This window comes from Saccopteryx leptura, chromosome 1, assembly GCF_036850995.1.
Source record: "Saccopteryx leptura isolate mSacLep1 chromosome 1, mSacLep1_pri_phased_curated, whole genome shotgun sequence".
In the NCBI taxonomy this organism is placed as follows: domain Eukaryota; kingdom Metazoa; phylum Chordata; class Mammalia; order Chiroptera; family Emballonuridae; genus Saccopteryx; species Saccopteryx leptura.
In genome coordinates, this window is record NC_089503.1 from 51,471,090 (window position 1) to 51,485,781 (window position 14,692).

Genomic DNA, 14,692 nt, shown 5'->3' on the forward strand with positions numbered 1-14,692 from the left:
AGGCCAAGCAATAAGGGGCAGATAGATACAGTGGTGAGCAAGAAAGACAATAGTCCTGCTTTCGGACTGTGTCTAAAACAGACAGTAAACAAGTAAAGAAATAATGTATCATATTCAACACAGCCTTGCTTAGCATGGGTGCTCTCTCATTGCCTAGTGTTGCTCTTTCACACTTTTCTCCCTAAAATAAGTACATTTTAGTGATAATTTGTTTTGTAATACCCGTGCTAACAACCTCTCAAGTTCTTACTTCCATTGTAAGGAATGACTTGTTCTGTCGCAGCTTGGCAAGGTTAAAGGAACTGATAAACATTTCCTTCTCTCAGAACCCCTTGTGTGGGGTGTTAAAAAGAGGTGTGTTTGGTGAGCAAGCTAATCTTATATGTGAGATTTCCCATCCTTCAAACTTATTGTTTCATTTAGTCCAAGTTTCTCTGTGACTTAAAGCAGAGGTTGTAAGCCGATTGCTGGTCTATTTTGTTTGATTTGTGCTGTTTCTTATGTTTTTATATTTAATTAGTTGTCAATGTTTTAAAATTTAAATAAAATTTGGATTTGGGGTTTTGAAAAACTAAGGTTTGGCAACACTGCACCCACATCTTTTAGGTGAATGTCTCTGGCCTGTACAGCTATTTGAATTTGCTACCAGTTTTAAGTGCATTCTGCCAACCTTGATCTGCGCCACTTCTCCAGGTCAAGGGAGATAGGAAGGAGAGGGAAGAACTAAGTTATGGTGAAAAGAAGCTAGAGAAGGGATAGAAAATAAGTCATTTGAACTTCTCCCCTTATCCCTAACCAGAGACTCATTGCTTGGCTATGCCTTCAGTTACTCCAGTTGCTTTTCCAACATGGGAATTAAATACTTATTGCTTTATATTTTTACTCTGTATAGAGCCCAGTGGTGTTGGAAAGCCATGCCACCTTCCCTTATTCCCTGAGTAACAATTCAGAATTGTTACTCAAAGTCTAATACAGCCCTGGCCGGTTGGCTCAGCGGTAGAGCGTTGGCCTAGCGTGCGGAGGACCCGGGTTCGATTCCCGGCCAGGGCACACAGGAGAAGCGCCCATTTGCTTCTACACCCCTCCGCCGCACTTTCCTCTCTGTCTCTATCTTCCCCTCCCGCAGCCAAGGCTCCATTGGAGCAAAGATGGCCCGGGCGCTGGGGATGGCTCTGTGGCCTCTGCCTCAGGCGCTAGAGTGGCTCTGGCCACAACATGGAGACGCCCAGGATGGGCAGAGCATCGCCCCCTGGTGGGCAGAGCGTCGCCCCATGGTGGGCATGCCGGGTGGATCCCGGTCGGGCGAATGCGGGAGTCTATCTGACTGTCTCTCCCTGTTTCCAGCTTCAGAAAAATGAAAAAAAAAAAGTCTAATACAGCAGTTCTCAAACTGTGATCTATAGACCTATGAGAGTCCTAGAGACCCTTTCAGGGGGGCCATAAGGTCAGAACAGTTTTTTATAATAATACTAAGATGTTATTTGTCCTTTCACCGGGTTGATACTTGCATTGATGCTGCCAAACCAAAGGCCTAAGATGGTGTGTAAAATTACTAGTACAAATCATTGTACATTGCAAGGTTTTTGCATTAGGAAAGAAAAAAGCCAGTTTCACTTAAGAATGTTTGTGATGAAGCAGTAAATATTTTATTAAGTTTCAATCTTTTAATACATGTCTTTTTAATATTCTGTGTGAAGAAATTAGAAGTATGCAAAAGCACTTCTGCTACTTGGACTATTATTTGAGTTGCAAGCTGAACTAGCCTTTTTTTTTTTATTTAGTGAGGAGTGTAGAATATCAGTTTTACTTGAAAGAATAACTGACAGACAAACTGTAGTTCTTCAGGCTTGGGAATTTGGTAGATATTTTCTCAAAAATGAAGCAAGCCTGTCACTTCAAGGAAAAAACTGACAGTATTTTCTGCCAATGATAACATTTGAGTGTTCAGGCAAAAATTAGAATTCTGGAAAAGTTATAGTACGTCTGTGAGTTAGATAACTTTCTAATAGTTAAAGAATTTTTCATGAGATTAGAGGTGATATTAGACTGTAATTTTGTTGTTGTTATTGTATGGTGAAACGCCAAGATTTGAAGCATCTGCATAAGTTGTTGAACCAATATTTTCCAAATGACCAACCTGGGTGTTATAAAATTATGCCTGGGTAAAAAAGCAGTTTATAGTGCAAAATAGACCAGTGAATTTAATGTGGAAGAATAAGAAAAGCTCATTAATGTAGTTTCAGATTTCACATTACAACTAACCTTTAAGAAACTGCCTCTTGTTGAATTTTGATATAGTGTCAGAGAAGAATATCCACAATTATCTGATAAGGCTAAATTTAAATATTTCTATCTTTTCCAACTGTATAGCTATGTGAGGCTGGATTTTCTTCATATATGGTAAAGAAAACGACATGTAACAGATTGACTGCAGAAGCAGGTATGGAAATCCAACTGCCATCTATTAAGCCAGACATTAATGAGGTTTATAAAAAGGAAAACAATGTCACTCTTCTCACTAAATTTATTTTTTGAAAATTGTTAATTTTTCCTAGTATCTTATTCATGTTGATATACAATAGGTTTATTGTTTTTTTTTAAAGAATTAATATTTTAAAGTTATCTCAGTTTTAATTTATATTATGGTAAATAGCATTAGCTATGACTCATAAACAAAATCTATTTGGGGTCCTTAGTAATTTAAACATGGTCAGGGGTTCGGGAAAAAACCTTTTAGGCCCACCCAAGCTGTTTCCAGTGGCCTCTCTTCAGCTTTTTCCTAAAACCTCACAAACAAGCAACATCTGGGCTTCAGCTTGCCCGATACCTCTTGCTAAGTGGCCCCAGGACCAGCCCTAGCAGCAGCCGGCTTTGGTTCACAGGTTGGCCTCACCTGGGCAACTCTAGCACAAGTAGCAGCCATCTACATATCTCTTTAGCTCATGCTGGGTGGCCCTGGGAAGAACATAGGTGATGGTTGACCTTAGCCTGTACTTCTTGGGAGGTCCCAGAGCCAGTACACCCAGGGACAGCTTCAGCCCATGTTGAAACATCGCCACCCAACGACCTCCATAAGTGACATACTCAAGGGGCAGACTCAGCAGACACCAGACCCCTGCTGAAGTTAAGTCCTGCTCTGTGGGTGGGCTCCTGCACAGCTGATCCTCCATGATGTTTGAAGGTTGGTGGTCAGTTGTCACAAGCAATCCTTGTAGCTGATCACCCTGGCGGTAAATCCCTCCCATTGATGTGCCAACAGCACTCAAGGCTCAATTACAAGAGGAGGGTATACTCAGCCCACACACACAGAGGGTGCACCTCGAGTGCCCATCCTGGGTGATTGGGGAGGCTGTGTCACTGGACCCTATAGAACACCTACTGCATTAGGCAAATCTACCAAGCTTGCAAGATGTAGCAGCTCTACCTAATATATAGAAACAAACACAAGGAGACTGCCAAAATGAGGAGACAAAGAAATATGTTCCAAATGAAAGAACAGAACAAAATTCCAGAAAAATAACTGAACAAAATGTAGACAAGCAATCTACTAGATGTAGAGTTCAAAACACTGTTTATAAAGATGCTCAATGAACTTAGTGAGATGATCAGCAGCATAAAAAAGAGTCAGTCAGAAATGAAGAATATAGTAACTGAAATGAAGAATAATTTACAGGGAATCAAGATCAGAGTAGATAAAGCCAAGAATCAAGTAAGAGATTCAAAATATAAGATCTTCCTGGATTCAGTGGTGTCAGAGTAATGGCAGCCTGAGAGATACTCCTGATCTGTTCCTTTAAATTTTCAACAAAGTGGATAACTATAATGCACTGAAGGAATCCCAGCTGGGCTTGCAGGTGCACCTGAAAGATCTGTGCACTGAATGGACTAAAGGTGGTACAGGTTGAAAAGGGGGTGGAAGATAAAACACACACATGGTTGCTCTGGAGAGGAGTTTTTTGTTTTTTTTTTCCTCTGCTGACTATGGGGAGGAGGGAAGCTCAGGCTGTTTGGATTTTGTCTGAGGGTTATGGAGAGAGAAACCTGAAATGACTGGGTCTCCTTCTGCCAGGAGGAGTGGTGAGATAGAGGGGCAGATGGGGAGAAATTAAACCAAAGTGGCAGAGTGGGGGTTACGGCCAGTGTTCCCATGGTCTGCCTGTAGCCTGCACTGGGCAGAGACAGAGAAAACTAAAGCGAGCCCTCCCCCCCCCCCCACAGACTCCCAGATCCCACATCACTCACCTCATGGTATGGAGAGTGGCAGACACAAACCCCACAGCTAGCTCTCCAGAGCCACTCTCTCCCCTGAAGAATAGAAGTGCTCATGTCTGCTTCCCGGGTCTGTTGAGAGGAGCAGAAGAGCACCCAGAAGCCTGATATCACCATTGCTATAGCTGTAAAGCTATAAAGCCAAAGCCATAAAACCCTCACAACACTCCCCACCCACCAATGCAACTGTGGCTTTGCCTACATCACTGTGGCAGCAACATCTCAGTGGAAGACAGTCCAGGAATTTCACAGAACTAAAACTTAAAATATAGTGACACATACTGTAAGAAACCTCTCAAAACCGAAATTTATTTTTCCTTTTTTAGAATTTTTTCCTTTATTCCTTTTTACTATTTTTCTCTTTTGAATTTTATTTTCTTTAATTTTTATATTTCTTATTCTTAATTTTTGTGGGTGTTTGGTTTGCTTTGGATTTTTTTTTGGTTTTTGATCTTTGTTTTCTGTGCTTTTTCTTTTTTACTTGTCACTTTTTGAGTTTTTTTATTTTTGTTGTATTTTTTCTAATTTAATTTTTCATTATTTTAGGGTTTCTTTTTTTTGTTAGGGTTCATAAAAGTACTACTCTCAAATACCATCAAGGAAAAAGAAAAATGAATACTGTGGCCACACAAGGCAGAGTCATAGTTCAAAAAGAAAATGAAAAATCTCCAGAAAAATTCTCAATCACGTGGAAACCTTGGAGTTCAATGATAGAGAGTTCAAACTTGAAATTCTGAAAATACTCAACAGGATGTGAGAAAAAACCAATAGACAACTTAATGAGCTCACCAAGGAAACTGAAACTTTAAAAACAAAGATGAAGAATTCAATACATAAATTGAAGACTGAGGTAGCAAGTTTAGCTAATAGCACAAGCCAGATAGAGGAAATAATCAGCAACATCAAAGACAGCCAATTAGAGCCTGACCTGTGGTGGTGCAGTGGATAAAGCGTTGACCTGGAAATGCTGAGGTCGCCGGTTCGAAACCCTGGGCTTGCCTGGTCAAGGCACATATGGGAGTTGATGCTTCCAGCTCCTCCCCCCTTCTCTCTCTCTGTCTCTCTCTCTCCCTCTCTAAAAAAATGAATAAATAAAAAGAATTAAAAAAAAAAGACAGGCAATTAGAAATGCTACAGAGAAAAGAGGAGAGAGACCCACAATATAAAAAAAACTGAGAAAGCCCTATAAGAATTGTCTGACTCCATCAGAAAGAGCAATATAATAATAATAGGTATATCAGAAGAAGAAGAGAGGGAAGAGGGAATGGAGAACCTATTCAAACAAATAATAGATGAGAATTTCCCAAGCCTATAAAAAGAGAGCCTAGAATCCAAGAAGCAAACAGAACACTGAGTTACCCCAACCCAAACAGACCTACTACAAGGCACATCATAATAAAATTGTCAAAGACTAATGACAAAGAAAGAATCCTCAAGGCAGCTAGGGGAAATAAAAACATAACATATAAGGAAAGCCCATTAAGTTATCATCAGACTTCTCAGCAGAAACTCTAGAAGCCAGAAGAGAATGGACCTAAACATTCGAAGTACTGACAGAGAGGAATTATCAGCCAAGAATACTCTATCCATCAAAGTTCTTTAAATAAAGGAGAAATAAAAACTTTTGCAGACATACAAAAGCTGAGAGAATTTATCACCAGAAAACCTCCACTGCAGGAAATACTCAAGGAGGTTATTTGACCAGACACAAAGAACAAAACAAATCAAAACTACAAGGAAAAGCTCCAACAAGGTCATATTAAAAACAAGGATAATGGCCCTGGCCGGTTGGCTCAGTGGTAGAGCGTCGGCCTGACGTGCAGAGGTCCCGGGTTTGATTCCCGGCCAGGGCACGCAGGAGAGGCGCCCATCTGCTTCTCCACCCCTCCCCCTCTCCTTCCTCTCTGTCTCTCTCTTCCCCTCCCGCAGCGAGGCTCTATTGGAGCAAGGATGGCCCGGGTGTTGGGGATGGCTCCTTGGCCTCTGCCCCAGGCGCTAAAGTGGCTCTGGTCGCAAAGAGCGATGCCCCGGAGGGGCAGAGCATCGCCCCCTGGTGGGCAGAGCGTCGCCTCCTGGTGGGCGTGCCGGGTGGATCCCGGTCAGGCGCATGCGGGAGTCTGTCTGACTGTCTCTCCCCGTTTCCAGCTTCAGAGAAGTACAAAAAAAACCAAAACAAAACAACAAAAAAACAAGGATAATTTGTGATAACAATAACATAAAAGGGGAGAAGATAAAGATCTGCTGTAGCAAAGGAGGATGGAATGCAGAAGCACTCATAAGACAAGTCTTATACATATGAACATTTTTCTCTTAATAACTGAACAGTAACCATCCACAGAAAAGCCACTACTGATAAGAAAGTATTTCAATATAATAAACGCCATATATGACAAATCATCACTGGAACACGCAGCTTAAAAAAGAAGAAACAGATGTATGGAATACCATGAAACAAAAACAACTGACAGAAACAGAAAAGAAAGAACCGAACAAGACACACAGCTATCAGAAAACAAAACATAAAATGGCTATAGGAAATTCTCAAGTGTCAATAATTATCCTAAATGTAAATGGACTGAATTCACCAATAAAGAGGTACAGAATAAGAAGTTTGGATCATAAAACAAAACCCAATCGTGTCCTGCCTTCAAGAGACACATTTAAGCTGCAAGGACAAAAGTAGAGTCAAAGTGAAAGGTTGGAAAACAATTCTCCAAGCAAATAATAACCAAAGAAAAGCAGGTGTAGCCATACTCATATCTGACAGTGCTGACTACAATACAACAAAGCTAATCAGAGACAAAGATGGACTTTTCATAATGATAAAGGGGACATTGTATCAAGAAGACATAACATCTTTTAATATATATGCACTGAACCAGGGAGCACTAAAATATATAAGATATCTACTAACTGATCTAAAAATAGAAGCTGACAAAAATACAATTATACTTGGAAATTTCAACACACCGACAGCTTTAGATAGATCAATCAAACAGAAAATCAGTAAAGAAATGTCGGCCTTAAATGACACTCTGGACCAAATGGACATCATACACATTTACAGGGCATTTTGTCTCAAAACATCAGATTATACATTCTTCAGTGTGAATATAGAACATTCTCAAGGATAGACCATATGTTGAGCCACAAAATGAACATTAATGAATTAAGGAAGATTGAAGTTATACCAAGCATATTTTCTGACCATAAGGCTTTGAAATTACAATTTAACTGCAAAAAGGTAGTCAACCCACAAAAATGTGGAAATTAAACAACATACTTCTAAAAATTGACTGGGTCAAAGGAGAAATAAAAGCAGAGATCAAAAGATATATACAGACAAATGAAAGTGACAACATGACATTTCAAAATTTCTGGGATGCAATGAAAGCAGTAGAGGAAAGTTTATATCATTACAGGCTTATATCAAGAAATGAGAGATTCCCAAGTAAACAAACTAACATCACATCTTAAGGAACTAGAAAAATAAAGACAAAGGCAACCCAAACTCAGCAGAAGAAAGAAAAGAGTAAAAAATTAGAGCAGAACTAAATGAAATAGAGAACAAAAACACTAGAAAAAATTAATAGAACAAAGAGCTTGTTCTTTGAAAAGATCAATAAAATTGACAAACCACTGGCTAGACTCACTAAGGAAAAAAGAAGAAGGACTTGTAAATAAAATTCGAAATGAAAGAGGAGAAATTACCACAGACATCACAGATATACAAAGGATCATAGTAGAATGCTATGAAAGATTAGATGCCACCAAATTCAACAACCTAAAGGAAATGGATAAATTCCTAGAACTATACAATCTTTCTAGACTGAGTTACAAAGAAGTGGACAACCTAACTAGACCTATAAGCAGGGAGGAAATACAAACACTATCAAAAACCTCCCAAAAAACAAAAGTCCAGGACCAGATGACTACACTAATGAATTGTACCTAACATTCAAAGATTTGGTACCTATTCTTCTCAGAGTCTTCCAAAAAACAGAAGAAGAAGCAATATTCCTCAACACATTTTGTGAGGCCAGTGTAACCCCCATACCAATACCTGGCAAGGACAATACAAAAAATGAAAACTAGAGACCAATATCTCTAATGAATACAGATGCAAAAATCCTAAACAAAATACAGTACTAGCAAATCAAATACAACAACACATTAAAAAATAATACATCCTGATCAAGTGGGATTCATTCTAGGAGCACAGGGATGGTTCAACATATGTAAATCAATTAACGTAATACACCATATAAACAAAACAAAGAACAAAAATCATATGATCCTACAATAGATGCAGAAAAGTTATTCCATAAGATACAATATTCCTGTGTTTCAAACACGCAATAAAATTGGATTAGAAAGAATGCATTTCAACATAATAAAGGCCATATATGACAAATCATCAGCTAATATCAGAGTAAATGGTGAAAAAAAATGAAGGCTATTCCCCTAAATTCAGGAACAAGACAAGGCTGCCCACTCTCTCCACTCCTATACAACATTGTTCTGGAATTTTTAGCCAGAGTGATCAAGCAAGAGAAAGAAATAAGGCATCCATATCGGGGAAGAATAAGTAAAACTATCACTTTTTGCAGATGACATGATTCTGTATCTAGAAAACCCCAAAGACTACACCAAAAAACCATTAGAAGCAATAAACCAATACAGTAAAGTCACAGGGTACAAAATCAATTACAAAAGTCTATTGCTTTCCTATACAAGAATGATGAAACTTCAGAAAATGAACTGAAAAAAACCCAACAATTCCTTTTACAATTGCAACAACAACAAAAAATACCTAGGAATAAACTTAACCTATACACTGTAAACTACAAAGCATTATTGAAAGAAATAGAAAAAGACACAATGAAATAGAAAAATATTCCATGTTCATGGATCAGAAGACTCAACATAGTTAAAATGGCCATATTACCAAAAGCAATATACAAGTTTAATGCAATTTCCATCAAAATTTCAATGTTATTTTTTAAAGAAATAGAACAAAAAATCACCAAGTTTGTATGGAACCATAAAAAACCCTGAATAGCCAAAGCAATCCTGAGGGAAAAGAATGAATCTGGAGATATCACACTACCGGACTTCAAGTTATACTATAGAGCCACGATAACCAAAACAGAATAGTATTGACATATGGACCAATGGAACTGAATTGAGAGCCCAGAAATGAAACTACATATATATAAGGACAAATCATCTTAGACCCCTGGTTGGCAAACTGCAGCTCGCAAGCCACATGAGGCTCTTTGGCCCCTTGAGTGTGGCTCTTTCACAAAATACCACGTGTGGGCGCTACCTTGATAAGGAATGTACCTACCTATATAGTTTAAGTTTAAAAAATTTGGCTCTCAAAAGAAATTTCAATTGTACTGTTTATATTTGGCTCTGTTGACTAATGAGTTTGCCGACCACTGTTGGATAAAGGAGCCAAAATCACCCAATGGAGAAAAGAAAGCCTTGTCAATAAATGGTGCTGGCAAAATTGGAAAGCTACATGGAAAAGAATGAAACTTGATTACAGTTTGTCCCTGTGCACAAAAATTATTTCAAAATGGATCAAAGACCTAAATATAAGATCTGAAACATAGGTACTAAACACCTGGAACTTGGCTGTACAGAACAATTTATGAATTTGACCCCAAAGGCAAGGGAAATAAAGGCAAAAATAAATGAATAGGACTATAACAAACTAAAAAGCTTCTGCACAGCAAAAGAAACTGACAACAAAACAAATAGGCAGCCAACTAAATGGGAGATGATATTTGCAAACAACAGCTCTTATAAGGAGTTAATATCCAAAATATATAAGAACTCACAAATCTCAGTAACAAGCAAGCAGACAATCCAATTAAAAAATGGGGAGAAGACCTGAATAGACACTTCTTCCAAGAGGACATACAACTGGCCAACAGATATATGAAAAATGCTCATCTTCACTAGCTATTTGAGAAATGCAAATCAAAACTACAATGAGATACCACCTCACACCTGTTAGATTGGCTATTATCCATAAGATAGGTAATAACAAGTGTTGGAGAGGCTGTGGAGAAAAAGGAATCCTCATTCACTGTTGATGGGAATGTAAATTAGTACAACCATTATGGAAGAAAGTATGGTGGTTCCTTAAAATATTAAGAATAGAACTACCATATGACCCAGCAATCCTTCTATTGGGTATCTACTCCCAAAACTCAAAAACATTGGTACCTAAAGACACATGCACCCCCGTGTTCATTGCAGCATTACTCACAGTGGCCAAGACATGGAAACAACCAAAGTGTCCCTCAATAGAGGATTGGATAAAGAAGATGTGGTACATATACAATGGAATACTACTCAGCCATAAGAAATGATGACACAGTGCCAATTCTGACAACATGGATGGACCTTTGGAACCATTATACTGAGTGAAATAAGTATCAGAAAAAGTAAGAACTGTATGATTTCACATATACGTGGGATATGAAACTGAGACTCATGGACATAGATAAAAGTGAAGTGGTTACCAGGTGGAAGGAAGTGTGGTGGAGGAGGATGTAGGGGAGGGATGGGGTGAAGGTTGTAAAGAGGGACAAATAGGTGAAAGGAAATGATTTGACTTTGGGTGTTGGGTGTACAACATAAGCAATAGTGCAAATGCTATAGAAATGTTTACTTGAAACCTATATATTCTTATTGATCAATGTCACCTTGTTAAATTTAATTTTCCAAATTATAAAAAAAGAAATATAAGAAAGCAAAATAAACCCAATCAGAACAGCAAAAAGATTAGGGCAATGTGAGGAGCCTCTCAAGCAACATTACTTAGTAAGTTATATAAAGGTTAATCACTGGGGTTTACACCTGAAACTAATATGATGTATGTCAACTGTAATTAGAAAATAAAAGTGATTTTAAAAAGTAAATACTTGAGTGTCTATAAACTCAGCCACTTAAACCTTCTCAGACTGCCCTCACCTCCACTGAAGTTGCTATTATGGCTGCTCTCTGGGAAATAACTTCTTGTAGAGCCCCACAAAGAATTAAAGGTGAAAATCTACCCATTACTTTATTCAGTGGCATCTTGCAGGGCCTCCAAGCAGCTTGGCCTTTCCCAGACCCCATTACCCCTTGTCCTTAATGGGCTTGACTCCCAGAGCCTGTGGACTGAAGAGCTATCTGTTCTCTAAAATTTATATAATTACAGATCTCCAGATTTGAATTAAATGATTTTTGTTTTGTTCCTTAAATAAGTAGAAATATAAAATTAGGTACACTCCATTTGTTTTTATACAATTATAAAACTGAATATAGTTTACAAATTATAAAAAACCAAAACAAATTAATAATAGTAACTTCATCTGCAGATGATGTGTTACTAAACTACTTTCACACTATAATTTAAATGTGGCTAAGTTTGGCAATCTTACTCCCCCTCCCCTCAATGATGGTGGCCCAGTTTCTCTCCTCCTTTGTTCATTCCAAGTATGTACTGAAACAGTCATCCATGTGTGCCCACTCATTTATACTGCATGTGGGAAGAATGCATCCTTTACATATTAAGTTGGCCCCTTTGTTTTCTCTTCTTTTTTATTTATTAAAATATACATATTTTCTTTTAAAGAGACAGAGGAAGGGAGAAAGAGAGGGGAGCATTCATTTGTTGTTCCACTTAGTTGTATATTTTTTGGTTGCTTCCTGTTTGTGCCCTGACCAGGGGTCAAACCTGCAACCTTGTTTTCAGACGATGCTGTAACTGACTGAGCTAACTGGCCTGGAACTTCTCTTCTGAGATAAAGTAATATACTGCTTGGTGCAAACTAGATCCTAAACTGTTAACACTGCCCCTAGAATCATGTATTTGTGGATATGTAGATGATCCAGCATATTTATACTTTAAAAAATCTTACCAGGATGAAACACTAATTTTTAAAAGATGATTGGAGAGAACTCATGTAAATATGCGTGTGGACCTCAGCTTGAGTAGTTAAGAGAATGAAGTCTGGAATCAGACTGACGGGTTTGGATTCTGATCTGTGTTTGTGCAGTTACTCAACCTCTCTGAGCCTCTTTTTCCTCAGCTGCTCGTGGTATCACATAATTTGTAAAAGTATCAAAATCCTTATTGTCAAGGGTAGCTTTAGGATTGAGATACAGGATATAAAACACCTAACATAAACTTGGCATTTAATAAACTACTTTCTCTCTTCCAAAATGAAATTCTGGATAAAGCTTGTACACATACACAGGTAGATCTGGGACACTTCTGAAAGGCAAACCCTGTAAGAAACACACAACCTAGCACATGGTTTTTTCAACTGCTATTGTGCCGACTGGTCTGCCAGAAATCTCGTGCCAGTTCACAGAAGAGTTAACCACCCTTATGTTGTATGAAGATTATAGACTTGATGATCTTAGTTGAATATGCTTATGCTCAGGGTGATTTCTGCCTTAGTGGTCCCTGAAATAATTCTATTTTCACTGGTTCCCAAGTGTTAAAAGGTTGAAAACCACTGAGTCCTAGCAGACATGGCAGGCTTTGTTTTCCACAGCAGAGATGGTGCCCTTTGGGCCCAAGTGAGAGGTTGAAGCTGTGTCCTGCTATAGGTCTTGAGCTCCAGTTCTGGAGAGGAACATGGCCTGTACTTCTCAGGCCTTGGCCTCTGAGTACTCCCTGGCTTATACAGAAAGGATATATTTTCCTTCCAAAGGAAATATATCACTCTGCTTTGTGCTTCACTTACAGGGAGTGGAGCTTGCTCACTCTACATCCTGCTTCACACCTGAGGATATCAATGGAAAAGCTGTAGTTTTGGGCATGGGCATGGATATAGGCTTTAGCTCTATGGGGCTGCCACTAGTTGACCAGAGGCATAGCAGTGGACAGATGGAGGCTATGATACTGACTTGCTCATTGTGCCAGCAGGACCTGCAATATGTGGGTGCCTGGCTCCTACCCTGCCAGCACCTGCTCTGTAAGGACTGCTTCCAAGGCTTGATCCAGGAGCTAGGGCAAGTTGCTAAGGCTCACAGGACTGTCCCAGATGGTAAGTACATAAAAGCAGCATAGGTTCACCTCCTTCTATACAACAGGTCTCTCCTGTTTCATAGGAACTGAATTTCAGTTATAGAAAGAAACAATTTAAATGCCCAAGGGACACTCACTCATTGCTGAAAGCAACTCTTTGGGGAATCTGTGAGACAAAGCAAATCCTCTTGATGCCTAATATATGTGTTTTGTAAGCTGGGACTTTTTATGTTTGGGATTTCCTTAAATTGCTGGCAGACTAAGAGCCTAGAATTTTGATCCAAGGTTGGGCTGACTCTCCAGATGGAGAGGCAGGGTCCTGGCTCACTAGACTCCTGAGGCAGGGGGAGATGGGCTGGGCTCCTAGGGTTGATCAGGAACAGATTTTGAACACTCTGACTAGTGTGATTCATTCACCTTCTAAGTTGCTGCCCAGCAGGGAGGAAGAGCTTCTATCTTGCTTCTGAATGTCAGGTTTCCTAGGAAACAATTTCTTTGAGAACTGTGAAGTCCTTGGAGACAGGAACCAGGTCCCTTCACTTCAGTACTGTAGCAAAGGACACCTAAGAGAGGTGCAAAGGGTATTCATTGAATGAACTTAATGGAATAAGAAAACCAAATAAGTTTACAGTGTTTTGAAACATCCTTTTTTATTTATTGAATTTATTGGGGTGACATTGGTTCACAAAACCATATAGGTTTCAAGTGTACAACTCAACAAAACATCTGCATGCTGCATCAGGCACCCATCGCCCATTATCTTCTTGTTTGTATTTTTGTTGGCAGTATTTTCAAAGTGATTTGTAACAGAAGTTTAGGCTATCTTTGAGGCAGTATAACTTTCATTTGTCTTTAGATCTGAATTTTGAGCTCTCCAAACCCTCTAGCAAGCTACCTAACCTCTCTGAGTCTCTATTGAGAGTTTAGAGCACAAAGAAGATATGGTCTACTTTGAACTTTTAAGTTAATATCTGACTTTTTTTTTTTACAGGGACAGAGAGAGAGAGAGAGAGAGACAGACAGACAGACAGACAGACAGGAACGGAGAGAGATGAGAAGTATCAATCATCAGTTTTTTTGTTACGACCTTAGTTGTTCATTGATTGCCTTCTCATATGTGCCTTGACCACGGGCCTTCAGTAGACCGAGTAACCCTTTGCTCGAGCCAGCGACCTTGGGTCCAAGCTGGTGAGCTCTTTTTTGCTCAAACTAGATGAGCCCGTGCTCAAGCTGGCGACCTTGGGGTCTTGAACCTGGTCCTCGGCATCCCAGTCCGACGCTCTATCCACTGTGCCACCGCCTGATCAGGCTAATATCTGACTTTTAAACTTATAACTTAAATATTGTTCTTTCTTAAACTTTTGATTTTAGTTTACAAATATT

General features: G+C 39.1%; 1 protein-coding gene across 6 annotated transcripts in view; it reads left to right on the forward strand.

The window, feature by feature from the left end:
- TRIM66 (tripartite motif containing 66) overlaps positions 1–14,692 on the forward strand; it is a 76,094-nt gene that overhangs the window by 5,060 nt on the left and 56,342 nt on the right. For 2 of the 6 annotated variants that reach the window (XM_066366167.1, XM_066366172.1), the window contains exon 3: positions 2,371–2,440. The exons of 3 other annotated variants lie outside the window; for them this stretch is intronic. In XM_066366167.1, the coding sequence (XP_066222264.1) occupies positions 2,398–2,440 (43 nt within the window). In that variant the 5' untranslated portion in view covers positions 2,371–2,397. Of the gene's footprint in view, positions 1–2,370; positions 2,441–13,283; positions 13,329–14,692 lie in introns of those variants that run through there. One more of the 6 variants, XM_066366159.1, reaches the window with a different exon arrangement.